The 27,290-nt window shown below is 45.5% G+C and overlaps 1 protein-coding gene across 2 annotated transcripts in view; it reads left to right on the forward strand.

Moving 5' to 3' along the window:
- PRKDC (protein kinase, DNA-activated, catalytic subunit) overlaps positions 1-27,290 on the forward strand; it is a 129,830-nt gene that overhangs the window by 97,475 nt on the left and 5,065 nt on the right. Inside the window, exons 68-83 of one of the 2 annotated variants that reach the window (XM_081498002.1) lie at positions 2,834-2,945; positions 9,112-9,286; positions 13,491-13,665; positions 14,280-14,461; positions 15,076-15,256; positions 15,629-15,789; positions 17,616-17,827; positions 20,261-20,348; positions 20,432-20,575; positions 21,649-21,853; positions 23,006-23,073; positions 23,468-23,688; positions 23,877-23,969; positions 26,540-26,629; positions 26,801-26,872; positions 26,949-27,150. In XM_081498002.1, the coding sequence (XP_081354128.1) occupies positions 2,834-2,945; positions 9,112-9,286; positions 13,491-13,665; positions 14,280-14,461; positions 15,076-15,256; positions 15,629-15,789; positions 17,616-17,827; positions 20,261-20,348; positions 20,432-20,575; positions 21,649-21,853; positions 23,006-23,073; positions 23,468-23,688; positions 23,877-23,969; positions 26,540-26,629; positions 26,801-26,872; positions 26,949-27,150 (2,381 nt within the window). The remainder of the gene's footprint in view (positions 1-2,833; positions 2,946-9,111; positions 9,287-13,490; positions 13,666-14,279; positions 14,462-15,075; positions 15,257-15,628; positions 15,790-17,615; positions 17,828-20,260; positions 20,349-20,431; positions 20,576-21,648; positions 21,854-23,005; positions 23,074-23,467; positions 23,689-23,876; positions 23,970-26,539; positions 26,630-26,800; positions 26,873-26,948; positions 27,151-27,290) is intronic. The other variant, XM_081498003.1, reaches the window with a different exon arrangement.

The raw sequence follows: 27,290 nt of genomic DNA on the forward strand, positions 1-27,290 counted from the left end.
CATGGCATCTGGCCCCATTACTGCATGGCAAATAGAAGGGGAAAAGGTGGAAGTAGTGACAGATTTCCTCTTCCTAGGCTCCAAAAGCACTGTGGACGGTGACTGCAGCCATGAAATCAGAAGACGTTTGCTTCTTGGCAGGAAAGCAATGACAACGTAGATGGTGTGTTGAAAAGCAGAGACAAAGGTCTGCTATGGTTTTCCCAGTGGTCACGTATGGTTGTGAGAGCTGGACTGTTAAAGAAGGCAGAATGTCAGAGAATTCATGCCTTTGAACTGTGGTGCTGGAGAAGACTTCTGAAAGTCCCTTGGACAGCAAGGAGATCAAACTGGTCAATTTTAAGGGAGATCAACCCTAAACTGGAAGAACTGATGCTCAAACTGAAGCTCCAGTATTTTGGTCATCTGATGTGCACAGATGACTCATTGGAGAAGTCCTTGATGCTGGGAAAGATTGAGGGTAGGAGGAGAAGAGGGTGTCAGAGGATGAAATGGCTGGACAGCATCACTGAAGCAATGAACATGAACCTGGGTAAACTCCGAGAGATACTGAGGGACTGAACAACAACAAATGAGACGTAGATTCTTTTTCCTCATTTTATAGGGCATCAGAGATTAAGTAACTTGCCTGAACAAGGTAAGCACTGCTTTCTCACCATAGAAAGAAAACCAAAGCTTTAAACGTTGTTATTATTGTTCAGTCGCCCAATCATGTCCAACTCGTTGTGATCCCATGGACTGAAGCACACCAGGCCTCCCTGTCCTTCACCATCTCCTGGAGCTTGCTCAAACTCACGACCATTGAGTCGGTGATGCTATCCAACCATCTCATCCTCTGTCGTCCCCTTCTCCTGCCTTCAATCTTTCCTAGCATCAGGGTCTCTTCTTGCAAGGTAGCTCTTCCGATCAGGTGGCCAAAGTATTGAAGCTTCAGCATCAGTCCTTCCAATGAATATTGAGGACTGGTTTCCTTTAGGTTTGACTGGTTGGACCTCCTTACAGTCCAAGGGACTCTCAAGAGTCTTCTCCAACACCACAGTTCAAAAGCATCAATTCTTCGGCACTCAGCCTTCTTTATGGCCCAACTGTCACATCCATACATGACCACTGGAAAAACCATAGCTTTGACTAGAAGGACCTTTGTCAGTAAAGTAATGTCTCTGCTTTTTAATATGCTCTCTAGGTTTGTCATAGCTGTTCTTCCAAGGAGCAAGCATCTTTTAATTTCATGGCTGCAGTCACCATCTGCAGTGATTTTGGAGCCTGAGAAAATAAGGTCTGTCACTGTTTCACTGTTTCCCCATCTATTTGCAATGAAGTGATGGGACCAGATGCCATGATCTTTATTTTTTGAATGTTGAATTTTCAAACCTTAATGGCATCATCCTTTAGGGATTCGAATGGTTCTGCTGCAGTTTCATTAACAGCAGCTTTATTAAGAGCAGTGCTTCTTAAGGCCATCTTGACTTCGCACTCCAGAATGTCTGCCTCTAGATGACTAACTACACCATCATAGTAATCTGGTTCATTAAGATCTCTTTTATACAGTTCTTCCATGTATTTGTTCCATCTCTTCTTGATCTCTTCAGCATCTACTAGGTCTCTACCATTTTTATCCTTTATTGTGCCCATTTTTGGGCAGAATGTTCCCTTGATGTTTCCAGTTTTCCTGAAGAGATCGCTAGTCTTTCCCCTTTTGTTGTTTTCTTTGATTATTAAGCACTGTTCATTGAAGACGGCCTTCCTGTCTGTCATAGCTATATTTTGGAACTCTGCATTTAATTGGACGTACCTTTCCGTCTCTCCCTTGTTTTTCGCTTCTCTTCGTTCTTCCGCTATTTGCAAAGCCTCCTCAGATAACCACTTTGCCTTCTTGCTTTTCTTTTTCTTTGCAGTGGTTTTGTTTGTCACCTCCTGTTCTGTGTTACGGCCTCTGTCCCTAGTCCTTTAGGCACACTATTAACTCGATCTAGTCCCTTGAAGCAGTTCATTACCTCTATTGCGAATTCATATGGGATTTGATTTAAGGCATACCTGGTTGTCCTATTGTTTCTCCAGTTTTTTTTTTTTTTTTTTTTTTAGTTTAAGCCTGAATTTTGCTATGAAAAGTTGATGATCTGAGCCACAGTCAGCTGCTGGTCTTGTTTTTGCTGACTGTATACAGGTTCTCCATCTTTGGCTATAAAGAATGTAATCAATTTGATTTCAGTATTGACCATTTGGTGATGTCCATGTGTAAAGTTGTCTCTTACATTGTTGAAAAAGGTTATTTGCTATGACTAGTGCATTCTCTTTAAATATTAGTGATATGGAATTTAGAAGCCCTTGAGCCCGGTTGTTTGGGGGCTTTTGTCGTGGCGACCTCAAGTGCACACGAGGTCTGGGTGGTGGCCCATCCTCCAGCGACGGACGAGTCTCCCCCACCTGTGGGCACCACCACGAGTGGCATGAGCAGATTCAGTTGCCCTGCGACGATTCATATGAGATTTTGTAAACAAGAAAATTGGTTGCAACCCCGTGAATAACTTGTCAGTTTTCAGTGCTATTTAGATTTTGGAATTGTGAGTGGAGCATTGTGATTGTGGACCTGTGGTGAATGTAAAAATTGTGCGTGTTTATTTCCTCCTCTTTCCTTGATGGCCTGAAGACATTAAGTTTTCATGCCAGAATATATTAAACATGGTAACTTCGTGCTCCTGTTGTGAACAATAGGGCCAAGTGTAATTTGGACAAGGAATCTGAACTAAGTTTCTGTTTACTGATGGCAGCTCACTTTGTAAGGTGGTCTGATCATTGGGCTGTGACCACACTCACACCATAATGTCATTTTTAGGTAATTTATCATCTCAGGTTCCCCTGAAGAGACTTGTGAAAACCTGGACAAATCGATACCCAGATGCTAAAATGGACCCGATGAACGTCTGGGATGACATCATCACGAATCGGTGAGATATGATCCCCCCAAGCTGATGTGGTCTCTTTTCTGAAGTTTCCAGAATTGTTTTTCTCCCAAACTGTGGTTGAGCAGTATGGAGTCTGAGCCTGTGTGCGCCTGTTTCCACTGAGGTTGTCCAGTCAGCAGTCTCCCTGCCTGTGTGCGATCATGTCCCCTGTCCTGTGCTGGGTGGTGAGCTGTGGATGTGCTCGGGGTGAGAGAAGGCGGGGCGGCCCCTCTGCTCCTGTCTCAGGGCTGCCTGATGGGAAGCGACACCCCAACTTCTCAGCCCTGTTATGCACCATATGCCTCACTTCACCAGGTCTGAGCCTCTCTGCCTCCCTGGTAACAGCCCTGGGTGGTCCACAGGCAGATACTCGCCACACATACGGGTGGGAGGAGCAGGGCCAGAGAGGCTGTGAGTTGTTTTATTCAGAAACACACAGTCAGCGGGACCAGAGGACTGTGACCCCACGTGTCCTCTTCCTGCCATTGGAGCCTGTTTCCTCTGGTACTACAGCTTTTCAAAGATTCACTTTTAATACTTTTTATTTTTCAAACTTTTAAACTTTTTATTTTGAGACAATTCTTTTCCGTAAAAAAATAACAAGAAAAGTGGCACTCTTCTGTGTGCCTTTTCTCAGATTCATGGTGTTTTAAGCATTTTTAATAAATTGCTGTATTAGCCTTTTTTTCTTTCTCTCCACATACACATACTTATTTTTTGAGCCGTTTGAGGATAAGCTGCACACATCTATTTCTTTACCTCTTTGTTTATCAGTGTGCCTTTCCTAAGAAAAATAGTATTTTCTTAGAACCATGGTACAGTAGTAACTTCTCTGTTTTCACTTTAATGTACAGCCTCAATTTCAGTTTTGTCATTTCTCCCATTAATATCCTGTAAAGAATTCTGGCCTTTAAGACAGGACCTAGCAGCATCGTACATGCATTTAGCTGATATATCTTCTTGGTCTCCTTGAACTTGGGACAGTTCTTCAGCCATCTTTCAGGACACTGATGCTCTGGAGGTGTTTTCCGTAGTTGGGGTTTAGCTGTTTGTCATCACGACTGTCTTCAGGTGAGATGCCCATGGTGGGAATGCCGCTGAAGCAGAGTGTGCGTCCTGCGGCATCCCTCCTAGAAGCACAGAGTGTCTGTCCCCTGCCCTTCCTTTCCTGGGGGCAGTGGTGTTGGCTGTCTGGTTAAAGCAGTGTCTGGCCTTCCTGGGTGTCAGGCCTGTTTTCTCCTCTGCACCTAACGGATGACGGGGAGGTGCTCTGAGACACGCCGGTCCTGCTCAATGAGGCTGCCTCCTCCACACTGTCTGGATGACTTTGGACAAAGCAGCCTTGGCAGTGCTGTCCGGTGACTATCTTCTCCCTCCACTAACGTGCCCGTGTTTGCATCTCGTAGGAAGCCCTCCTTCTCCTCCATCTGTTTATTTACTCATTTAATTAAGTTTTAATTATTAGTATATAATCATGGAATCAAATTTTATTTATGGAATATAATCCATTACTGTTCTTATTTATTTCGTGTTCAGAATGTCTCAGGTTTGGTTAGTAGGAGACCTTTTGATCTGGTATTCCAGGGTCATCTTGCAAAATTATTCACCTGTATTTTCTTCTAGAAATGTTATGGTTTCATTTTTTATGTCTTGGCCTGTGATCCAGTGGAAGATGATTCTATAGACGGTGTGAGGCCGGGGTACAAGTGTACTTTTTCCATGTGGGTATCTGGTTGGGTAGTCCCATTTGTTCAAAAGTCTTAACTTTTTTTCACTGAATTGCCTTGGCACCATTTTTTAAAATCAGTGACCATTATATCTGTGGGTCTGTTTTTGAATTCTCTGTTCCGTTTCTCGATTTTTATGCTTGTCCTTTCACAATATCAAACTGTATTCACTATTGATTCTTCATAGTAAGTCTTGAATCAGATAGGGTGAGTCCTCCAACTTTGTTTTCCTTAATGAAAATTGCTTTGTTTCTGTTAGGATACTTACATTTATATATACATCTTAGAATCTGTTTATCAATTTCTACCCCAAAAAAAGAAAAGCAGAGTTTGGTTGGACTTTTGTTGACTATAGATCAGTTTTGGGAATTGCTGTCTTAATAGCATAGAGTTCTCTAGGTCAGGAATGTGGTATGTCTCTGTTTACTTAGGTCTTCTTTAATTTCAGAGGTTTGTATTTTTTCAGTATGGAAATCTTAGATGTCTTTTGTTAGATTTGTTTCTAAGTATGTATTGTTTTCTCAGCACTGTTGTAAATGGATTTTTTTTCCATTGTATTGGTATTTTCCAATTATTTGCTGCTCATATACTGATTTTCTGAAAGTTTTTTTTTTTATCATAAAGAGATGTTGAATTTTGTCAAAGGCCTTTTCTTTGCATGTATTTAATTGATTGTGTTTTTCTCTTTTTTTCATGTATGTGTCTGTTAGGTCCGTTTTGTCTATAGTATTGTTCAAATATGCTGTTTCTTTATTGATTTTCTGTCTGGATGATCTGTCCATTGTTGGTGGTGGAGTATTAAAGTCCCAACAATATTTGGATTACTGTTTATTTCTCCTTTTAGTTCTATTACTGTTTGCTTTACAGATTGAGGTGTTTCGATGTTGGGTGCATAAATATTTGTAATCATTATATTTTCTTGAGAGATTGGCAGTTGGCCCGTTTATCCTCATGTAATGACCTTCCTTGTATCTTTTTATTGTTGTTAGCTTAGATTCTGTTTGCTCTGATAGAGTAGAGCTACCCCTGCTCTTTGGGGTTACCATTTACTTGAAATATTTTTTTCTTCCTTTACTCCGTCAGTGTGTCTCAGAGCAGAGGTGAGTCTACAGTAGACATCATATCGTTGGATCTTTTTTGTCTTCTGACTGTGTCATGTGGGATCCTAGTTCCCTGTCCAGAGATGGACCTCGGGCCAGGACAGTGCAGTTGCCAAGTCCTAACCACTAGACCTTGAGGGAACTCCCTGGATCTTATTTTATCCATTCAGACATTCTGTGTCTTTTGCTTGAAGAATCTAACCTGTTTACGTTTGAAACAGTCATCGATAGGTAAGGACTTACTGTTCCCATTTGTTAATTGCTCTCTGACAGTTTTGTGTGTTCATTATCCCTTTTTGCTTTCCATGTTCTTTCTTGTGTGGTTTGATGACTTTTTGTCTACTGTGTTTTGACTTCTTTATCACATCTTTTGTGTGGCTACTACAGGCTTTCCTTTGTATCTAGCATATGGCTTACATAAACTATCTTGTAAAAGGATTCTCTATGCTGCCTGGATTCTCTGGTCAGGCTTTCTGGGTGGTCGGAACAGGATCCTGTGCTCAGCAGTAAGGTTGGGTACTATTGAGGGGCAGGGAAACAGCAAGACTTGCCCAAAGGCCAGCACAACTCATCATTTGGGGACCCAGATCAGGTGGGACTGCACACCAATTCCCCAGCCAGACAGGGCCACCAGATTGACTCTGAAGACGGGACGGGAGAGACACTGGCCGAACTGTCTGCTGCAGCACTGCTGTGTGCTGGGCTGTGGGTGGGCTCCAGAGCCCACACGTTCTGGTGAGGCTCCCTGCGTGGCTGAGCTGAAGGCTCTTCACAGGTCAGTGTCCCCACCCATGCAGGGACACATGTAGGCCCCTCAGCTGGCAGGACTCTTGTTTGGGGACCAGATGCAATTGAACCATGAGCCAAGCTACATGGCTCTGGCCAAGCCACCGTCCTGGCTCTGTCCACAGGCAAGGCCTCCCACTGGGCCGTCCCATACTGCGTGAGCAGGGTCGCAGGGTGGGCTGTGCAGGTACCCCGAGCTCCAGTTAGGGTGGCTGGGGCTGTGAATTAGCTTCTCTGCCCAGGCAGAGGAAAGAACACGCTCCAGGACTGGTGACACTTGTTGTTTGGGTCCTGAATCAGGCAAACCTGCACCCTGCCCACCTCCCTGGTCAGACTGGGCCAGCATCTCAGCTCAGATGCACAAAGCTGCTGGTTAGGATTTCTGTTCAGGCACCACTGGGAGCAGGGCCCTGCCTTCCCAATCCATTGCTGAATGCTGTAATCCCCCTAGCTTTTCTGTCATGGTCTGAGCCCTGAGACGCCTACGAGGTGAGACCCACAGCCCTGGGAGCGGGCATCCCCCCAGTCTCTGGGGTACAGGGCTGTTTACGACTCGCTGTCATGTTGGGGGATTTTCCCAGAGGTGTGTTGTTTGTGAATGTTGTTGGTTGGTTTTCCTGTGAGGGGACTGAGGTCAAGAATGACCTATGTCACCATCTGGATAATGTTGCTCGTCTTTGCTGTGTTTTTGGTGTGATACGTTGCTTTTGATTCTGAAGTAGATGGTGCATTTGAAGGTAAACCTCTGTGGTTATGGTGATCTCTTTTCCAATCTCTTTTCCATACTCTTGGTTTGCTAACATTTTGTTAAGAATTTTTTCTGTCTGTATTCAAGTGGGAACTGGTCTGTAATGTCTCCCTGTTTTGTAATGTCTTGGTTAGGTTTTGAGGTTAGGGTTATGCTGGCCTCATAAAATGAGTTAGGACACGTATCCTTCTCTTTTTTGAAAACAGTTTGTGTAAGATACTTTTTATTTCTTAAATATTTAAAACAGTTCATTAGTGAAACTGTATATACCTGGAGGTTTCCTGTGGGGCAGATTTTTGATAATGTATGTAATTACTTACGTAGATATAGGGCTGGTGGTCCAGCAGTGAGGGCTCTGGCTCCCAGTGCAGGGGCCCAGGTTCATTCCCTGACTGGGGAACTAGGTACCACATGGTGCAGCTAAGACCCAGCACAGCCAAATAAATAAATACTGGGAAAAAAAAGAAAACCTTTTTGAAAAAAGATATATAGGACTCTTTAAATTTAAATTTTCTATTTCTTTCCATATCAATTTTATTAAATTGTATTTTTCCATTTCATGTCAAATTGTTGGCATAAAGTTGCTCATATTATACTCTAATGTTGTAATTTGTGGTATCTGTAGTGGGAGATCCTTATTCAGTCCTGATATTGATGATTTGTGTTTCCTTTTTTTTCTTCATCAGTTTGTCAATTTTAGATGTCTGTCAATTCTGCTGATTTCCTCAAAGGATCTGCTTTGCTGATTTTATCATCAATCTGTTTTCTATTTCATTTATTTCTGGTTTCATCTTTAGTATTTTCTTTCTGCGTACTTTAGAATTCAGCTTTTTCTTTTTCAGTTTCTTAAGGTGTAAACTTTGATCATTGATTTTCTGCTTTTTTCTTCAGTACATTTAAATTTATAATGTTCCTCTAAGCACTGCTTCAGCTGCACGTTGCAGATTTTAGTATGTTTGTTTTATAGTTTTATATTTTATATTATCTTATAGTTCAAAATATTTTCTCATTCTTCTGTGATTTCTTTTTTGATCCATTAAATAGTTATAAGTGAGTTTCTGTGTCTTACTGATTTATGAATTAATTCCTTGTGGTTATAAACATACTGTATGGTTTTGGTCTCTTTAAATTTATTGAGACTTGATCTATGGCCAAGCATATGGTCTATTTTAGTAAATATACCATGTGTACTTGAAAACCCAGTGTATTCTGCAGTTCTTGGACATAATGTGTATAATTTTCATTAGATCAAAGTGGTCAATTGTGTTTTTCAGATCTTCCATGTCTTTAGTGATTTTTTTGTGTGTCAGTGTTACTGAAAATTAAAACACTGAAATACATCACAGGAACCAAATCAGATGTGTATAAAATTGGCCATATGTGGAACATAGCCACTGTTCTCAATGGTTGTAACCTGCCTACCACTTGACACTGTCTGACTTTGGGAGAAGGACCTTAGATTTGGAGACAGAAGAGAAAAATGGTTTTGACCCAACACAGGATGTGCTGTCCCTTCATTAAGAAGGCAGGTTTTGAGTGTAAATACTGTACTTTGTGGAGGTGGAGGCAATAGATGATATCTGGAAAGTTAAAATATCCTCAGTGACCTTCAGAGGATCCTCAGAGTTGGTTAATAAAAATGGAAATGAAGTCCAGTTCTGAGAGTGTAGCATTAGCCGTCTAAAAAATGAGCAAAATTTCAGTAAGTGTAGAATTTCTGTCTAAATGCTATCCAGTAGCTTCCTGTGTGTCAAGAGATTTCTTTCACAAGTCTGGCATTAACTCTTACTTTTCTTTGTTTCGTGTAGATGTTTCTTTCTCAGCAAAATAGAGGAGAAGCTCAGTCTCCTTCCAGACAGTGAAGGTGCGAGTGAGGACGGGGCCGAGATGGATGCACAGGCTCAGGAAGAAGACGCACGGGCCCTGATCACGAGCTGCAGGTTTTCCATGAGGATGCAGATGGCTGAGAGCGCAAGGAAGCAGGTGGGCTCCAGGGCCAGATACTCTGGACCAGCGGTCTCCAAGCCGAGCTCCTCTTAAAAAACTGATGCTTAGAGGTGATGGAGTTGTTAGTATTTCTTTTCTTTATAAGAAAGTAAACTTGAAGAAAAATTAAGTTTTCCAGAAAGCCTCTAAAGTTTATTATTCACTTGTCAGTCATTTCAAAATGATTATTTTCTGTTACTTGTAAAGAAAATAGACCTAACATCAGGTTTTCTCTTGTTTAACAACATGAATTTTTGCCAGTTCATTACAAATTGTATTTAGGTTTCAAATTGTATTTTGTGAAAAATCGATCATTTGATAATAAGATCCTTAATCGATACAAGTGTGCTTTGTTTAAAAGTGGCATATTAACATTTTAAATATTAAATTTTTCATGTAATTATATTTAAATGTACTAGGGGAGCTTTCTGTTTTAATGACCCTATGTTGATTGCTGTTATAAAGCAAAGAATATTATGCCAGTAGAAATAATTAGTATTTCTGTCTTGTGGGTTTTAATGCTCTTTATAATGTTTTTCTTTGAGGTAAGTATTGTATCAGGAATTTTTATATTTTCAATAATAAAAAGCCTAGCCTGGAGCAGCCTAAGTGAATAAAGGAGCTGTATCAGTCCCTAAATTATACTCTAGAGGAGCAGGCTTTCAGATGCTCTCAAATTCCCCACCGAGGAGGATCTGTCTCCTGTCCCAGTCTCCCCCGCCACACACACGAATCTTGTTCTTCATGGCTCGCAGCTCCAAGCTTCCCTTGGAGTTGGAAATGCTCTTGATGTTTTGTGTCTTGCTTTCCTACTGCATCTTTCTGGAATTAGATACTCTCTCCCTATTTCCTGCAGAAAACAAAGAAGATTCTTTTTTCCCATAAGGTCCTGGCCATTTCTCCTTCTGTGTCCTTAGCTCTGGGTGCAGCAGGAGTGGCTGTGGACCAGGGCACATGGCTGAGGGGGCGCTTTCAGCAGGAAGTGGGGCGCAGCGAGTGCTTTCCACTGCTGGGTGTAGGGAAGAAAGGCTCCATGGAGGGGAGGCACTTGGGAATGGTAGGAAAGAAAGGGGCTGAGATACATTTTTAAATAAAATCCCAAAGGTGAGAAACTGGGAACTGCAGAGCCTGCTGTGAGGGGAAGGCTATCTCGTGATGCTGATTTGAGGTGGACCGTGAAGCTTGTGGCCCAGAATCAGGGACTGGAGATTCCAGGAAGTTCTGGAAGGTCTTGAACGTGCTGGTGGGAACGAAAACTGTGTGAAATGAGACCAGAGATGGCAGGAGTGATGAGGGCGACCTGGACTTCTGGTCTGAGTGATTGGAAGGGTCGTAACACAGTCCAATGTCAGTGTCTTTGAAGCTTAGCAAAGAATTAGATTTAAGAGGTCCATAAAACAACCAAATAAAAAGTAGAGAAATTGTACATTAAAACTAAAAGATTCTGTGCCTCAAATGACACACTAAAGAAAGTGAAGAGACAACCCATATAATGGGAGAAAATATTTGGAAACTGTATATGATAAGCATCCGCTTATCCAGAATACATAAATAACTCTTTACGACTAAACAACAGAAAGTCAAACAATCCAGTGACAAAACAGGCAAAGGATCTGAATGGACGCTTCTCCCAGGAAGACACTCAAGTGGTTAGTACACACGTGAAGAATGCAGCACCATGAGCTGTGGGGAGAGGCAGCTCAGACCACAGCAAGGGCCCGCCCGCCGCCACCCTCAGGACGGCTGGAGTAGAGGTGCGCCTTGCAGTCACTGGTCTGGCAGCTCCTGCAAACGCTAAGGGTCACCATGTGACTGTAGTTCCCCTCCTGAGAATATACCCACGAGAAAGCAGAGCTTAGGTCCACACGGAAGTTTGTATCCAGGGGCTTTCAGTTCAGTTGCTCAGTCGTGTCTGACTTTGTGACCCCATGGACTGCAGCACACCACGCTTCCCTGTCCATCACCCACTCCCAGAGCTTACTCAAACTCATGCACATCAAGTTGGTGATGCCATCCAACCATCTCATCCTCTGTCGTCCCCTTCTCCTCCTGCCTTCAATCTTTCCTAGCATCAAGGTCTTTACAAATGAGTCAGTTCTTTGCAAAAGGTGGCCAAAGTATTGGAGCTTCAGCATCAGTCCTTCCAGTGAATATTTAGCACTGATTTCCTTTAGGATTGACTGGTTGGCTCTCTGCAGTCCAAGGGACTCTCAAGAGTCTTCTCCAACACCACAGTTCACAAGCATCGATTCTTTGGCGCTCAACTTTGTTTATAGTCCAACTCTCACATCCATACATGACTACTGGAAAAACCATAGCTTTGACTAGATGGACCTTTGTTGGCAAAATTATGTCTCTGCTTTTTAATATGCTGTCTAGATTGGTCATAGCTTTTCTTCCAAGGGGCAAGCGTCTTTTAATTTCATGGCTGTAGTCACCATCTGCAGTGATTTTGGAGCCCAAAAAAATAAAGTGTCACTGCCTCCATTGTTTCCCCATCTATTTGCCATGAAGTGATGGGACCAGATACCATGATCTTAGTTTTCTGAATGTTGAGTTTTCGGCTAACTTTTTCATTCTCCTCTTTCACTTTCATCAAGAGGCTATTTAGTTCTTCACTTTCTGCCATAAGGGTGGTGTCATTTGAATATCTGAGGTTATTGATATTTCTCCTGGCAATCTTGATTCTAGCTTGTGCTTCATCCAGCCCGGCATTTTGCATAATATACTCTGTATATAAGTTAAATAAGCAGTGTGACAATATACAGCCTTGACATACTCCTTTCCCGATTTGGAACCAGTCTGTTGTTCCATGTCCAGTTCTAACTGTTGCTTCCTGACCTGCATATAGATTTCTCAGGAGGCACATCAGGTGTCTGGTATTCCCATCTCTTGAAGAATTTTCCACAGTTTGTTGTGATCCACACAGTCAAAGGCTTTGGCATAGTCAATAAAGTAGAAGTAGATGTTTTTCTGGACCTCTGTTGCTTTTTCAGTGATCCAACAGATGTTGGCAATTTGATCTCTGGTTCCTCTGCCTTTTCTAAATCCAGCTTGAACATCTGGAAGTTCTCAGTTCATGTACTGTTGAAGCCTGGCTTAGAGAATTTTGAGCATTACTTGCTAGTGTGTGAGATGAGTGCAATTGTGCAGTAGCTTGAACATTCTTTGGCATTGCCTTTCTTCGGGATTGGAATGAAAACTGACCTTTTCCATTCCTGTGGCCACTGCTGAGTTTTCCAAATTTGCTGGCATATTGAGTCCAACACTTTCACAGCATCGTCTTTTAGGATTTGAAATGGCTCAGTTGGAATTCCATCACCTCCACTAACTTTGTTTGTAGTGATGCTTCCTAAGGCCCACTTGACTTCGCATTCCAGGATGTCTGGCTCTAGGTGAGTGATCACACCATCGTGGTTATTTGGGTCATGAAGATCTTTTTTGTGCAGTTCTTTTGTGTATTCTTGCCACTTCTTCATCTTCTGCTTCTGTTAGGTCCATACCATTTCTCTCCTTTATTGTGCCCATCTTTGCATGAAATGTTCCCTTAGTATCTCTGATTTTCTCAAAGAGATCTTTAGTCTTTCCCATTCTATTGTTTTCCTCTATTTCTTTGCATTGATCACTGAGGAAGGCTTTCTTGTCTCTCCTTGCTATTCTCTGGAACTCTGCATTCAAATGGGTATATCTTTCATTTTCTCCTTTGCCTTTAGCTTCTCTAGGGGCTTTATTTGCATTCAAATTAGCAAAGAACATTATTTGAATTAGCCGAAAAATTTCAGCAACAAAGCTGGAACTTGTGTCAGGAGGAAGTGGATGATAAACTGTGATTCTTCCTGAAGGAGAGCATTGCTCAGCTGTAGGGAAGAGTGGGGTTCTGACTCAAGTCCGGGGTCATCTGCTGACTCAGTGATACCAAGAGTCTGAAACAGGCAGATCCAGGGGCAGAAGGCCATGGTTGCCGTGGCTGGGAAGGGGAAACCCCTGTGGACGGGGTTTCGTGGTTGACGGATGTGTTGTGAACTAGGTGGCAGCGACCCTCTCCTAGCCTCCCTGAAGTGCGTGTTGTGGTTGCGACTGTCCCTGTGGTAAACCCAGGGACACCCCATGGTTTCAGCTGAGGTGACAGGTCCCTGCTCCCTGCTGGATTGTGTGCTGTGGGCCCCGTCTCATCTCTCTACTTCCTCTCTCTCTCCTGCAGAACAATTTCCCACTCGCCTTAAAGCTGCTGAAGGAGCTGCACAGAGAGTCGAAAGCCCGGGAGGACTGGCTGGTGACGTGGGTGCAGGCCTATTGCCGGCTCAGCCACAGCCGGGCCCGGGCCCAGCGCCGGCCTGAGCAGCTGCGCACGGCACTCAGGACTGCGTCCCTGCTGGGTGCGAGCTGCTTTCCGGGCGGCGCGTTGTGGATCCTGTCTTCTCACCTCTTTTTTTGTGCTGCTCTATCTGACCTTTGGGAACTCAATTTTATAAAAATGTTTTAAAAGATAATTTTATGTATTTTTGCCTGTGCTGGGTCTTCATTACCACACGAGCTTTTTTCTAGTTGCGGAGGATGGGCTCTGGAGCACTCGGGCTTCAGTCCTTGTGCAATGTGGGCTCAGTAATTGTGGCTCCCTGGCTCTAGAGCACACGTTCAGTAGTTGTGGCCATGGGCTTAGCTGCTCCTTGGCATGTGGAATCTTCTTGGCTCAGGGATGGGACCTGTGTCTCCTACATTGGCTGGCAAATTCTTTACTACTGAGCCACCAGGGAAGCCCTGTAAAATTTTTATTAAATGTTTATTAAGTATTGGGAGCCCAAGGTACTTTGTATCCTAATAATACTATTAAATATGACTTTTGGAACTTTTATTTCTCTAAAGTTGAAGTTTAAAACGTTCTCTTTAACACTTAGCTAAATTTTGGGTGTAATAGTTTAATTATGACGTATTCTTTTTAATTTATGTTTTTACTCACTTCTAAAATATTTGTGTGTGTATAATCCAATAGCTGAGAACACGTCAATTACAAGCTCCCTGGCTTCCCGTGACCATCACGTCCTCCTGGGCACGACCTACCGGATCCTGGCCGATGTGCTCTGCGACGAGCCCACCTGCCTTGCCGGGATCGGGGAGAGCAAGGCCAGAAGTGTCGTGGAGCTGTCTGGGTCCAGCTCAGAGGATGTGGACAAGGTAGTGATGCTGGGGACCTGAGCTCCTTGCGTCGTGTGTTTGTCCTGACCTTGACCGTTCTGCTGCATGAGAGCAGCGTCAGATCTTGCCGTGTGCTTTCAACGCGTAGCTGGCAGTTACACGCAACCAAGTTTGCCACTGGGCTAGTGACACCCTCCATGTGCTTCCTGTCCATTTGGATAACACCTTTCCATTAGTGTCAAGAATGAGGCGTCTGTGTTGATCCCTGTGGACAGTTTTTCCATGCACTTTGTTGTAATCTTGCCACCTGTCATCATCCAGACGCCCCACTAGCTTGTGGGGAAAACCAGCTTTTCTGCTTTTTAGTGTGGCGGCTGCTTTGTTGGCTTTTTTCAGGTGATTCTATATTTTCAGTAATTCCCATGTGCCCTCATGTCACTTGTGTCCCCAGCCCTTCCTCAGCCCCACTGGGACCTGGGGGGCCCACCTAGCGTTGGTTTTCAGGTCCTGAGGTTATATGAGGCTCGTGTCTCTCTCCTGGTCTGGCACTAACAGCTTTGTGTTCACTGGTGGCCCATGGGGCCCAGGTAGAGAAGGAGAGTCCTCAGGAAGCTCCGGGCCCACTCACAGCTTTCGGGGTCTCTGAATTCCAGGTTATGGCAGGTTTGTACCAGAGAGCCTTCCACCACCTTTCTGAGGCCGTGAGGGCGGCAGAGGAGGAGGCTGGGCCCTCGGCGTGGGGCCAGGGGCCTACAGCTGGTGTGACCATGGCTTACCTGACACTTGCCGAGTTCTGTGATCAGCAGCTCCGCAGGAAGGAGGAGGGCCTGTCAGGTGAGCTTCACATTGTGTCAGCACGCAGTTTGTCTGTTTAAGAGGCAGTGACACGGGCACACCCTGTGGCCTGCCTGTGACCGGTGGCAGGCTATCTCTGTCCCTCCCTCTGCTTACCTGACGCAAGTATGACCGGCTCCTGTAGCCGCCCTCCTGTTGCAGCCCCAGACTCAGATGGCTTCACCCAGGAGCAGGGGTCAGCCCCTGAGAGAAGCCCTCACACGCATCCCAGGACCGCCTGCTCTGCCACAGTAGTTGCTGCAGAGGGAACATGATGATTACAACATGCAAGCCTCAGGAAGTGAGCGTCAGAGTCGGTCACTGTGTCTGCGTGGGGTTGGTGACTGCGTCTCCCCTTTTCTGTCCCACTAGTCCTTGGGTCCGCAGAGCTGCTCACATATCCAGCCCTTGTGGTGGACAAGATGCTGAAGGCATTGAAGTTTCACTCGAGCGAGGCCCGGCTGAAGTTCCCCCGGCTCCTGCAAATCATCGCACAGTATCCGGAGGAGACGCTGGGCCTGATGACCAGAGAGGTCAGTGTGTTCATTCCAGCAGCCGGAACTTGATGGAAGTTACGTCCAGACACGCAACGTGTGTGGGTCATGGGTGATGGTTTTTCCTAACCACCACTTTCTGCTCCATCCCAGAACATGTGTCAATGAAACGCTGAGAGTGAGCTCGCAGGCCTCGCTTTCCTCTGGGGGTGTTGCTGTGAAGACTCCGTCTGCAGGGGGACCTGAGGGGCAGACAAGGGGCGAGGCCGGCACATGGCCTCATCTCCCTTCACGGCTGAGCCTCGTCTGTAGCATCCGGGGCCTTATGCTCAGCTCACTGTTTGGCAGTGCCACATTTTGGCAGGGGACGTTTTGGGTGCTGGCCCACCACACCCTGCATCTCAGGGACCCTGAGGGCTCCCACCAACATCCCACTCCCCTACTCATGTCCCGTGCCGGCCTCTCTGGTGGGGCTGCGTTGGGGCAAAAGGGAGGCAGGGTCCTCAGAGATGCTCCTTAGTGACTTCTATGGAGCTGTAACTGGAAAACTGGGCCAGGCTTTGAGATGACAATGTAATAGTTCAGAAAGGGTGACACAGCGCTGTTAGCTGGGCATAGCAGGCTTGTAGATGGTGCTGTCACCGAGCTCAGAGACAGTTCTCTGCGCACTTGAACGGGTGAGCATTTCAGTAGGTCCAATACAGGAAATTAAGGTCAATTTAGTATGCAGCACACAGGCTTTTTTTTAAAGATAAGTAAAGAAATATTTCAATAAGTTATGATTTTATTTTTCCCCAAATCATATTTACATATAATAAAAATAACATCTTGAGTTTGTGCAGAAACAGAGTGGTGGGTCTATATCAAGACCCTTGAGAGGGGCAGCTGGTCTCATGCTGAGGGTTCCCTAAGCTGCCTGCCCTCCCTCACTTTACATCAGTGTTCCAGGTGCATCCGATTTTATCCTGAAACAAACAGCTGGAAAAGCATTGGAGGAAAACCTGTGCAAAATATAGAAGTGATCTTGGAGTTGAGAGACAAAAACCAGGAGCTATAAAGGAAAATAATCTGACACTTCTATCATTAAAAAAAAATTACCATATACAAAGTTTCAAAGAAAACTGAGAGAAAAATATTTGCAACACATACTGGAGATGGAGAGCACTTGTCTCTGGTTTCCAAACTAACAAATAGAAAACAGAGATGCTCACATGACTAAAGTGTGTGAGGCTGAGAAGCTCAGGCTTCTAAAAATGAAACTTCCAAATTACAATTAGATACTTTTTTATTTCTCAGATTGACAATAAATTTTAAAAGTTGATTATCCTCAGTGTCGGAAAGGATTTTGGAAAAGACTTTTAGAGGTGAAAATTTGAAAAATCTTGGAGGAAAATCAGTGATTTTACTGTTGTTAATATTAAAAGTAAGAAGGGATTTAGGAATTTCTCCTGTGGGTGTATAGCACAGGTACAAACAGATAAACATGCAGGGATGAGCCCTGTAGTATTGTCTGGAAAGCAGGAACTGCAGGCACCCTAAAAGTTGATCATGGAGCACAAGTGAGATGATAACGGGATACAGTCCAGCTGGTGGAAGGAATGACGTAAATCTAAGGAGAATCAGCAACAGCGGTTCTGTCTGCTTCCATTCTTGTAAAGAAAGAGTCCGTGTGAGCGCCCAGAGAAGGCTCGTGGCAGGTCAGAACCAAAAGGGCAGGAGAGCGCCGACCTCCATCAGTGCGTCTGTCTGCTTTTATGCTGACAATTGCAAATGTAGCTGTGCTCTGATGTTGGACACACAGCCCCTGTGTAGGGAAAGAACATTAAATGTCGCACTCAGCACTGCGTCCCTGCTCTCTGTTGCAGATCTCTTCTGTCCCTTGCTGGGAGTTCATTGGCTGGATTGGCCACATGCTGCCCTTGCTGGACAAGGAGGAGGCAGTTGCCATCCAGCGCACCGTGGAGGACATTGCTGACCACTACCCGCAGGCCATTGTCTACCCGTTCACGATAAGTAGCGAAAGCTACTGCTTCAAAGACACTTCTGCTGGTCATAAAAACAAGGAGTTTGTGGCCAGGTGACACAGAAAAATTAGGTTGCTCAAACACTGAAAGGTTGTAAAAATGACTGTGGGCCAAGCAGACACATGGACGCTTATGTTTGTCCTCAGATGAGTTAGCACTGCCCTGGGGCAGGAGGCCTGGCTGTCTACAGGCTGGGTGCGTCCACCTGGTGTGTTATTTGCTGTAAAATTTCTTTCCTTTTGCAAGCACAGTCCATCTTACAGTGTTAGTCAGAAGAGGGTTGTGCTAAATGCTGGTGATCTCTTGGTTGAGACAGACTTGATGAGATGCATTCTGAAATCAGTTCCTGAAGTTCTGAAATTGAAAGTCTCTGGGAAGCCCCTCTTAATTAAGACTCGGAAAATGGCCCAGGTGTCATCCTTTTGGCTTCTTCACTTGATTCGTGAGTGAGCACATAGGCGGTGGTGTTTCGCTTTAGAAAGAGGACTTTGGTAGACGCCAGTATTGTAGCTGTCCTTCTGTGTCAGGAGCTGATGTGCCTAGTTATTTAGAGTGGTGAGCTTCTGAGTGACAGTGTGGGGCAGCATAGTGCCTCGATGGGCTAGCCATGCACCCACTGCCCCGTGGTGCCCACCACCCTGTGGCACCCACCTCTGTCTCAGCAGAGGCAGCTGTAGCGTGATCAGTTCCTTAGAAAGAAAACAGTTGCAAGCTTGTTGAGAAAGGGACCTTTTAACTACAGAAACTGTATGTGTCAGCTTCTGTGTATCAGAATGTCGAGGATTTGCTTTCACCTCATCTTTCTTTTTTTAGTAAGTATCTGTCTTTTTATTTAAAAAAAAAAGTTCATTTACTTATTTGGCTGCACCGAGTCTTAGTTGCAGCATGTGGGATCTTTAGTTTTAGTTGCAGCATGTGATATTACGTTTCGTGACCAGGGATTGAACCCCAGACCCCTCGCATTGGGAGCACAGCATCTTAGCCACTTGTACCACCAGGGAAGTCCTTGTTTTAATTTTTAAATTACTCCTTCCCTGGACTAGGTTCAGTTCAGTTTAGTTGCTCAGTCGTGTCCGACTCTTTGTGACCCCATGAACCGCAGCACGCCAGGCCTCCCTGTCCATCACTAACTCCCTGAGTCCACCCAAACCCATGTCCGTCGAGTCAGTGATGCCATCCAGCCGTCTCATCCTCTGTCTTCCCCTTCTCCTCCTGCCCTCAATCTTTCCCAGCATCAGGGTCTTTTCCAATGAGTCAGCTCTTCGCATCAGGTGGCCAAAGTATTGGAGTTCCAGCTTCAACATCAGTCCTTCCAATGAACACCCAGGACTGATCTCCTTTAGGATGGACTGGTTGGATCCCCTTGCAGTCCAAGGGACTCTCAAGAGTCTTCTCCAACACCACAGTTCAAAAGCATCAATTCTTCGGCCCTCAGCTTTCTTCATAGTCCAACTCTCACATCCATACATGACTACTGGAAAAACCATAACGTTGACTAGACGGACCTTTGTTGGCAAAAAAATGTCTCTGCTTTTTAATATACTGTTTAGGTTGGTCATAACTTTCCTTCCAAGGAGTAAGCGTCTTTTAATTTCATGGCTGCAGTCACCATCTGCAGTGATTTTGGAGCCCAGAAATATAAAGTCTGACACTGTTTCCACTGTTTGCCCATCTATCTGCCATGAAGTGATGGGACCAGATGCCATGATCTTAGTTTTCTGAATGTTGAGCTTTAAGCCAACTTTTTCACTCTCCTCTTTCACTTTCATCAAGAAGCTCTTTAGTTCTTCACTTTCTGCCATAAGGGTGGTGTCATCTGCATATCTGAGGTGACTGATATTTCTCCCGGCAATCTTGATTCCAGCTTGTGCTTCCTCTAGCCCAGCGTTTCTCATGATGTACTCTGCATATAAGTTAAATAAGCAGGGTGACAATATACAGCCTTGACGTACTCCTTTTCCTATTTGGAACCAGTCTGTTGTTCCATGTCCAGTTCTAACTGTTGCTTCCTGACCTGCATACAGGTTTCTCAAGAGGCAGGTCAGGTGTCTGGTATTCCCATCTCTTTCAGAATTTTCCACAGTTTATTGTGATCCACACAGTCAAAGGCTTTGGTATAGTCAATAAAGCAGAAATAGATGTTTTTCTGGAACTCTTGCTTTTTCGATGATCCATCGGATATTGGCAATTTGATCTCTGGTTCCTCTGCCTTTTCTAAAACCGGCTTGAACACCTGGAAGTTCACGGTTCACGTATTGCTGAAGCCTGGCTTGTAGAATTTTAAGCATTACTTTACTAGCGTGTGAGATGAGTGCAATTGTGCGGTAGTTTGAGCATTCTTTGGCATTGCCTTTCTTTGGGATTGGAATGACTAGGTAGCTGGTTATATGTTTTCTCATATATAAATATAGTTATATACGTATAAAAATTGTTGGCCTTGATCTTTGGAAGATGTTTGAGCACCTAAACTTTAATTTTTTTAACAGGATTAAAGCTAAGCTGGATCGAGAAGGCGTGGTTCAGGATTTCATTAACGCCTTGGAGCAGCTCTCCAACCCTGAGATGCTTTTTAAGGTGAGGTGACAGCTCCTGGCGTAACACATGGAACTCAGTGAGACTTGCCTGTGGTCCCACTTGACATGTCTTTTTCTACGCAGGACTGGATGGAGGACGTCAAGGTTGAACTAGGGAAAACGCCTGTGGATAAAAAGAACATTGAGAGAATGTATGAGAGGATGCATGCAGCCCTGGGAGACCCACAGGCTCCTGGCCTTGGGAGTTTTCGAAGGAGGTTTATCCAGGTACGTGGATGGCAGGCCTCTCGAGATTACAGAGTCGTGTGGAGACCAGGGCTTATACTTGCTGGTGTATTGATAATTCTGGTTTTAAAATGTCTGTTGAACTTGTAAACTTTCGTTAGATCTGTGACTTTCTGGTAGATATTGATGGCATGTTTTTAGGTCAGATAGTGGCATGTTTATTACATTCTGTTCTTCATGGCTAGATTCTTAGATGTAAAGGTTAAGTGTGGTTTAATATTCCTGGTTCTCAGAGTGATCCTGGATACCACACACGCCTGTACCATTGCCACTCAGAATCCCAGATGGCAGGTGGACGGACCGCAAGGCTGGCAGGGTTCAGCAGAATTTGGGTGTGAGTGTGAGGTCAGGCAGGGGCCGGCTGTGGGTCGACCAGAGAGGGCGGCAGAGTGGGTGCTGCAGGTGGTCACAGAGCAGCCTTCCAAGGAGAGGAGAGGCCTGCCCGCTCCTCCTGTGGGGGGTTCCTGCGGGGTCACACCCGGGTCATGCCCGTTGTCACTCTGCACACTGGGTGTCCTTTCCCTCCTGCTGAGCCTGTCAGCTCTGACTGGGTTGAGCACAGCCCACTGCCCGCCTGGGCGGAGCCTGTACAGAAAGAAACCTCACTGCAGCTCCAGCTACGGTTTGTCCTGAGGTTGGTTTCTATTACCTGGGACCATCCATCTAGAATTTTCTACTTCATCACAAATCAACACATAATTTGCATCAATTAAAAGGTTAATCCACCAAAACAGGGTTGAAACGTTCAAGGAAAGTGAAACTATTGATTGAAAGCACAGAAAAAAAGCAACGTAACTGAGTACCTATTTATAATAAAGATTTGTAAACCTAGAACCTTTCCAGGAGTTCAGCTTCACATTAATATTAAAGATAAATTAGATGCACATGTATATACTACTGTGTATACAATCGGTAACTGATGAGAACCAACTATATAGCACAGGGAACTCTCCCCAATACTCAGTGGTGACAGTAGAAATGAACACTGTGAAGCAGCTGTAATCCAATAAAAAAAATTTTTTTTTAATTTAAGGTAAGTTTATTATTATTTCCAGGCTTTTGGAAAGGAATTTGATAAGCACTTTGGGAGAGGAGGCTCTAAACTCCCAGGCATGAAGCCCCAGGACTTCAGCGACATCGCTGGCTCACTACTGGGGAGGATGCGCAGGGCCTCAAATGCGCCGGGGAACCTGAGGGAGTGTTCTCCCTGGATGAGCAACTTCAGGCTGGAATCCCTGAGAGCGGAGCTGGAGGTCCCTGGTGAGTTCACCTGTGGGCAGACAGCACAGCGCTGGGGAGAGTGATGCTGGAGCAAGAGCCTCTGTTTCTAAGAGGGTGAAATCAGAATCATGACAGTTTTCTTTCTTTTTTTGAAAAGATTTTAAATTCCACATGTTTTTCATCATCAGGAAAATCTGTACTTTCTATGATCAGTACACTTAACCACATTACAAGTCACGTCCCATTCCTGAGGACAAGTGCTCAGCTGGCCCCCTGCTGTCATGGTAGCTAGTAGTGTCCTCTGAACCTGCCCATGCATTGCCCTGCAGAACTTTTCTTCAGAAATAAAATTCAGGCAACCCCCCGAGATGCTGTGTGTTTTATTCTAGCCCCTGCAGCAGAGCACATCAAAGCGGGTGGCTGCCCAGTGACGCATTGTAAGTGCTGCGTTTATACCACACTGTGCAGTGGTGTCCTGTCTAAGAAACAGAGTATACACCAAAGTTAAAATACACTGTTTCTGAAAAACGCTGTCTCCTGACAACTCAGGGCCACCACCAAGCCTCCATGTGTAAAAATGGCAGTGTCTGCAGAGCAGTAAGATGAATTGTGCCTGCACCTCACTTCTCGGGAGATGTGCCGGTCCTACCTGAAGTGGGGAGGTGATGGCACCTGACATGCCTTCAGGAGAGGCTGGTGACACTGCAAGCGGGTGGCAGCGTGCTGGCCAGATGTGGGCACTGTGTGATCCTCACATCCCTTCTTCCCCTGGAATTTGCCAGACAAAAAATGTTTCAGTAGAAGTGACTTGTATCCTTACTCCAGTGGGGGAAAAAAGAGATTTGGAGAAACACTTTTCTTTGTTATTATTAACAGCTATGCATCCCAGACCGCGAGTTTCAGGAATAACATTGAAGCATAGCCTCCTGATACACAACCTGACTGGAATCGGGGCTGAGGTGGGGGTGGGGAGCTCGCCCAAGGCCCTGTGTCCCATTTGCTTCTGCTCCGCCGAATAGGAAGCAACATCCATTAGTCAAACGAGAAATGATAGCATTTTAAAAAAATATATCCACTGAAAATTTTGAGTAAAATTTTTTCTCCTGTTAGACCAGGGGCAGGGGATGAAGGGGGGTGTGAAGTGCATGCGCTGTCCCCGCAGCGTCTGAGGCGGCTCTGTGTCCATCCCAGGTCAGTACGATGGCAGAAGCAAACCAATGCCCGAGCACCATGCACGGATCACAGGCTTCGACGAGCGGGTAGGTGATGGTTCCACCAGCTCCACGGCCGGGGTTGGCCCCTCAGTTCACTCCCCGCGTTGGTCTCAGGCGCGTGGAGTTCTCTGAGAGTTGTGTTATGAGTTTTCTGATGGAATTTACTGACCTTAATATAATGTTTCACTTTCAGTATCAGTCATGTGTAAGGGTCTAGTAGACTTGAGACATCAGCTCTGTGTGTGTCCATTATAGACGTAACGCAAGTGGACATGTCATGTGGCTTGTTCGCGAGCACGCAAGTTTGTCAGTGTAACTTGTAATCAGGGCAACCAGGGGCCCCACAACCTGTCTGTCACCTACCTGCATTCCTCTGGGGACGAGACCTGGGCCACCTGGTCTCTCAGCTGCACCTGAAGATGCTGTTCGATCTCTAAAGGTGAAAGTGATGGCCTCGATCAGGAAACCCAAGCGCATCGTGATCCGCGGCCATGATGAACGGGAGTATCCGTTCCTTGTGAAGGGTGGCGAGGATCTGCGGCAAGACCAGCGCATCCAGCAGCTGCTCCAGGTCATGAACAGCGTCCTGGCCCATGATGCCGCCTGCGGCCAAAGGGGCCTGCAAGTGACCACCTACCACGTGGTGCCCATGACCTCCAGGTGCGGCTGCCCCTCTGCGGGGGGGGTGGGGGGGGCACGGGACAGTTCGGGTTTTAGGTGACACAGGACAGAGACCAGCAGCACAGACTGCTCTGCTGTGAGGCTCCTCCTCGTGGAGAAAGCGAGGGCAGAGCTGTTTTATAGAGAAGGCTGGGCAGCGGGGGTTCACGACTGTCCCCTCCTTTCAGGCTGGGGCTAATCGAATGGATTGAAAACACCTGCACTTTGAAGGAACTTCTCCTGAGCAGCATGTCGCAGGAGGAGAAGAAAGACTACACCAGGTGACCTGAGGCCCAGGGCCCATCTCCCACTCTACCTGGCCAACCCAGCCCACTGCCCCCCTCCCCGGGCAGGGCTCCTCCACCCCCTGCCCGCAGGGACGTTTTCAGGCCCTTTTCATTGCTGCCCTGCCCAGCCTATGTTTCAGTCTGCCTCTAGGTGGGTGAAGATGACCTGGAGTCAAGGTTTCTAAGCGATTATTCAGTCGCTCAGTCATGTCCAGTCATTCAATCATATCCGACTGTTTGCGACCCCATGGCCTGCAGTACTCCGGGCTTCCCTGTCCATCACTATCTCCTGGAGTTTGCTCAGACTCACATCCATTGATTCGGTGGTGCCATCTAACCATCTCATCCTCTGCCTCCTGCTTCTCCTCCTAAGCAGTAGCTGCATATATTTTATCACAATTTTTAAAAAAGAATTAACCCTGAACAAGAAGAAAAATGTTTGAAGAAGATAAAGCAAATAATAAGATTTCACCTAACATTTAGTTATATGTTTTCTGTGGCACCATTCTCAATTTTTAATGTGTATGAAGTTGTTTATTTTTTACCAAAACTTACACAGTGAGTACCACTGTCCCCTCTGTGCAGATAAAGCAGCTGAGGCTGGAGAGGTGAGGTGTCCCTAGTGTGTAAGGGGTGCAGGTTGGGGACTGTTGGGCACAGGTGGGTGACTGGTGGGTATAGGTTAGTGCATGTGAGTGACTCATGAGTGTAGGTCAGTGCAGGAGGGTATAGGTTAGTGTATGTGAGTGACTGGTGGGTGTAGGTGGGTGACCGTCGGTGGATATAGGTTAGTGGACATGGGTGACTGGTAGGTGTAGGTTAGTGTGTGACTGGCTGGTGCAGGTGGCTACAGGTTAGCGCAGGTAGGGGACTGGTACTGAATTCCAGGTCATGATACAACAACGTTATACTTTCCTTTATCCTTTTTTATTTTCCAAGTTTTCTACAATAAATAGGTATTTTTGTAATCAGTAAGTTTTTTTAAAAAAAATTGTTCCTTGTTTCTGTAAAGAAAGGAAAGAACAGCATGGCTTACAGCCATTTTGACACTGGAGTCAGCACGTTTGGGGACCAGCGGGAGGATGGTGGGGAGGAGACGATCATAAAAGGCCTCAGGCCTCTCTGCCTCCTCAGAGCATTTGCATAGGAGCAGCGCTCTCACCTCATCTTACTTAACATAGGAGCACTGTTCTTGTCAGACTCTCATTCCTGGGTAGTGGTTGCTACATAGTGTTTACCCACTTTAAATTCCAATCACTGGAGTCCTTTGCCTGAAATGACTTCTGCTGTCCCTGGAGGACGGCGCCCCGGGGTCAGGAATCTGCCCTAGCATCTACTAACACACAGTGAGCCCGACTGGCCCCATGGCCCCACTTGTAAGGTGAGAAAGTGTGAAAAGCACCCGGTACACAGATGTCCGTGAAGTGTAAAGTGCACTGTCAAATTGGGCTTCCCTGATGGCTCAGCTGGTAAAGAATCCACCTGCGATGTGGGAGACCTGGGTTGGGAAGATCCCCTGGAGAAGGGAAAGGCTACCCACTCCAGTGTTCTGGCCTGGAGAATTCTATGGACTGTATAGTCCATGGGGTCGCAAAGAGTCAGACCTGCCTGAGTGACTTTCACTTTCAAATAGGAATCATATAAATTAGTTTCCACTACCTTTTTAAAATAGCCCCCTAAAATAAAATAAAAGAGCCCCCTGTTCCTAAAATCCTTGCTATTTTTTCCTTAATTTGCACATTATAGTTTTCCTGCCTACACATTTTTGTCCATTGGTAACTGGGAGAGAATTTAGATTGAAATCATCTCTTCCTGAAATTAACCTAGTAGCAGCTCAGAAAAGCTTCACCTGAAGTGATTTAATTACAAAGTAGCACATGTAACCCTGTTCTGTCTTCAGCTTTTGATACAGACCCCAAAGTGGCTCTACAAGCCACACGGTGTTTCCACCTGTCCTGACACTGCCTTTTGTCTGTGAAGCATCACTAAAAGCAGCTTTTCAAATTGAGCTCAAATCCATCGTCATTTAAGAAAATGATTTTTTACACTTACTGTGGATTTTGTCTGTATTTCCTTATTGGAAATATTTTTAAATGTGTGGCAATGTTTAAATAATGACAGAAGCAGACAGTCCGCCGTCAACAAGTAATTTGTGGCTGTGTAGTTTGTTAGTGACTGGTCTGCTGTGAACAGATTGTGTGTGGTGCTGTCATCCTGCTGGGAGGGGTCCCCCCTCCCCAGGGCCTTCGGAACCTGCCTGCATCATCAGCTCATCTTCCTCCTCTCTGTGAAGTGGGATGTCACTTGTATCTGGTAGTCTACCCCTGCATTTTTGCACAGGAAGTAGCCATGGGGTTTGAGGAGTGATTCAAAATGAATAGTGGTATTTTGAAGTTCTTGACCCAGGGTGGCAGGAGTGCAGTGTTAATATTAAATATGATTTAAGTCATATTTGTTTTTCCTGCCTCTTCACTAATTTGCAGTGAGTCCCTGGTGATGGGGCCTCTGAAGTCAGCTGCCCTCGATAACTTCCTAACACTGGTTCTCTTTCTCCTGCATGTTAGTGACCACCGGGCACCCGCATCTGAGTACAGAGAATGGCTGATCATGATGGTGCGAAGGTGTGACCCTGGGGCCTATCCCCTCATGTTCAAGTACGTGGTGTTCTCATCCCCTTGTTCCAACTAGTTCATTCTTCTCAAAGTTGTACATTCACTTTGTTTCTGAGAAAATTTTGCCTTGGAGCTTCAATTTAACAAAAAATTTTAAATTTTAAGTCATGAGAAGTTTGTTCTAATCAGACATTTCCTATGATTAAATCATAGAGTAGCTAATCGCACTGAAGCAGTCACATCTTTTAGGAAAAGAGAAAGTAAAGTGCCTGCAGATCTCTTAAAGTAAGTGCCTTTCTGACTTTACACCTGTGGGGGAGGGGCAGGGTTGGGGCAGAGGCCACATGACCGTCCCCTGTAGGCGGGCCTTCCTGAAGATGAGCACTGGCCCTGAGGCCTTCTTGGCCCTTCGCAACCACTTCACTACCTCCCACGCACTCCTGTGCGTCGGCCACTGGATTCTGGGCATCGGAGACCGGCATCTGAACAACTTCATGGTGAGCCTGGAGACGGGCGGCATAATCGGGATTGACTTTGGACATGCATTCGGCTCTGCCACCCAGGTGAGCTCGCCCTGCTCTTTGCTGGGGTGGACCTGTCGTCAGCTTTTTGACCCCTTTATGGACAGTTGGCCTGCTGTGATCATTAAAGTAGTCATTCTTGCAAAATGGGAGAGTCTCAGCTTTGTTTCAGCCTTGTTCAG

The sequence above is a fragment of the Giraffa tippelskirchi genome, chromosome 6 (assembly GCF_054371585.1).
Source record: "Giraffa tippelskirchi isolate mGirTip1 chromosome 6, T2T-mGirTip1v1.2.pri, whole genome shotgun sequence".
Lineage (NCBI taxonomy): Eukaryota > Metazoa > Chordata > Mammalia > Artiodactyla > Giraffidae > Giraffa > Giraffa tippelskirchi.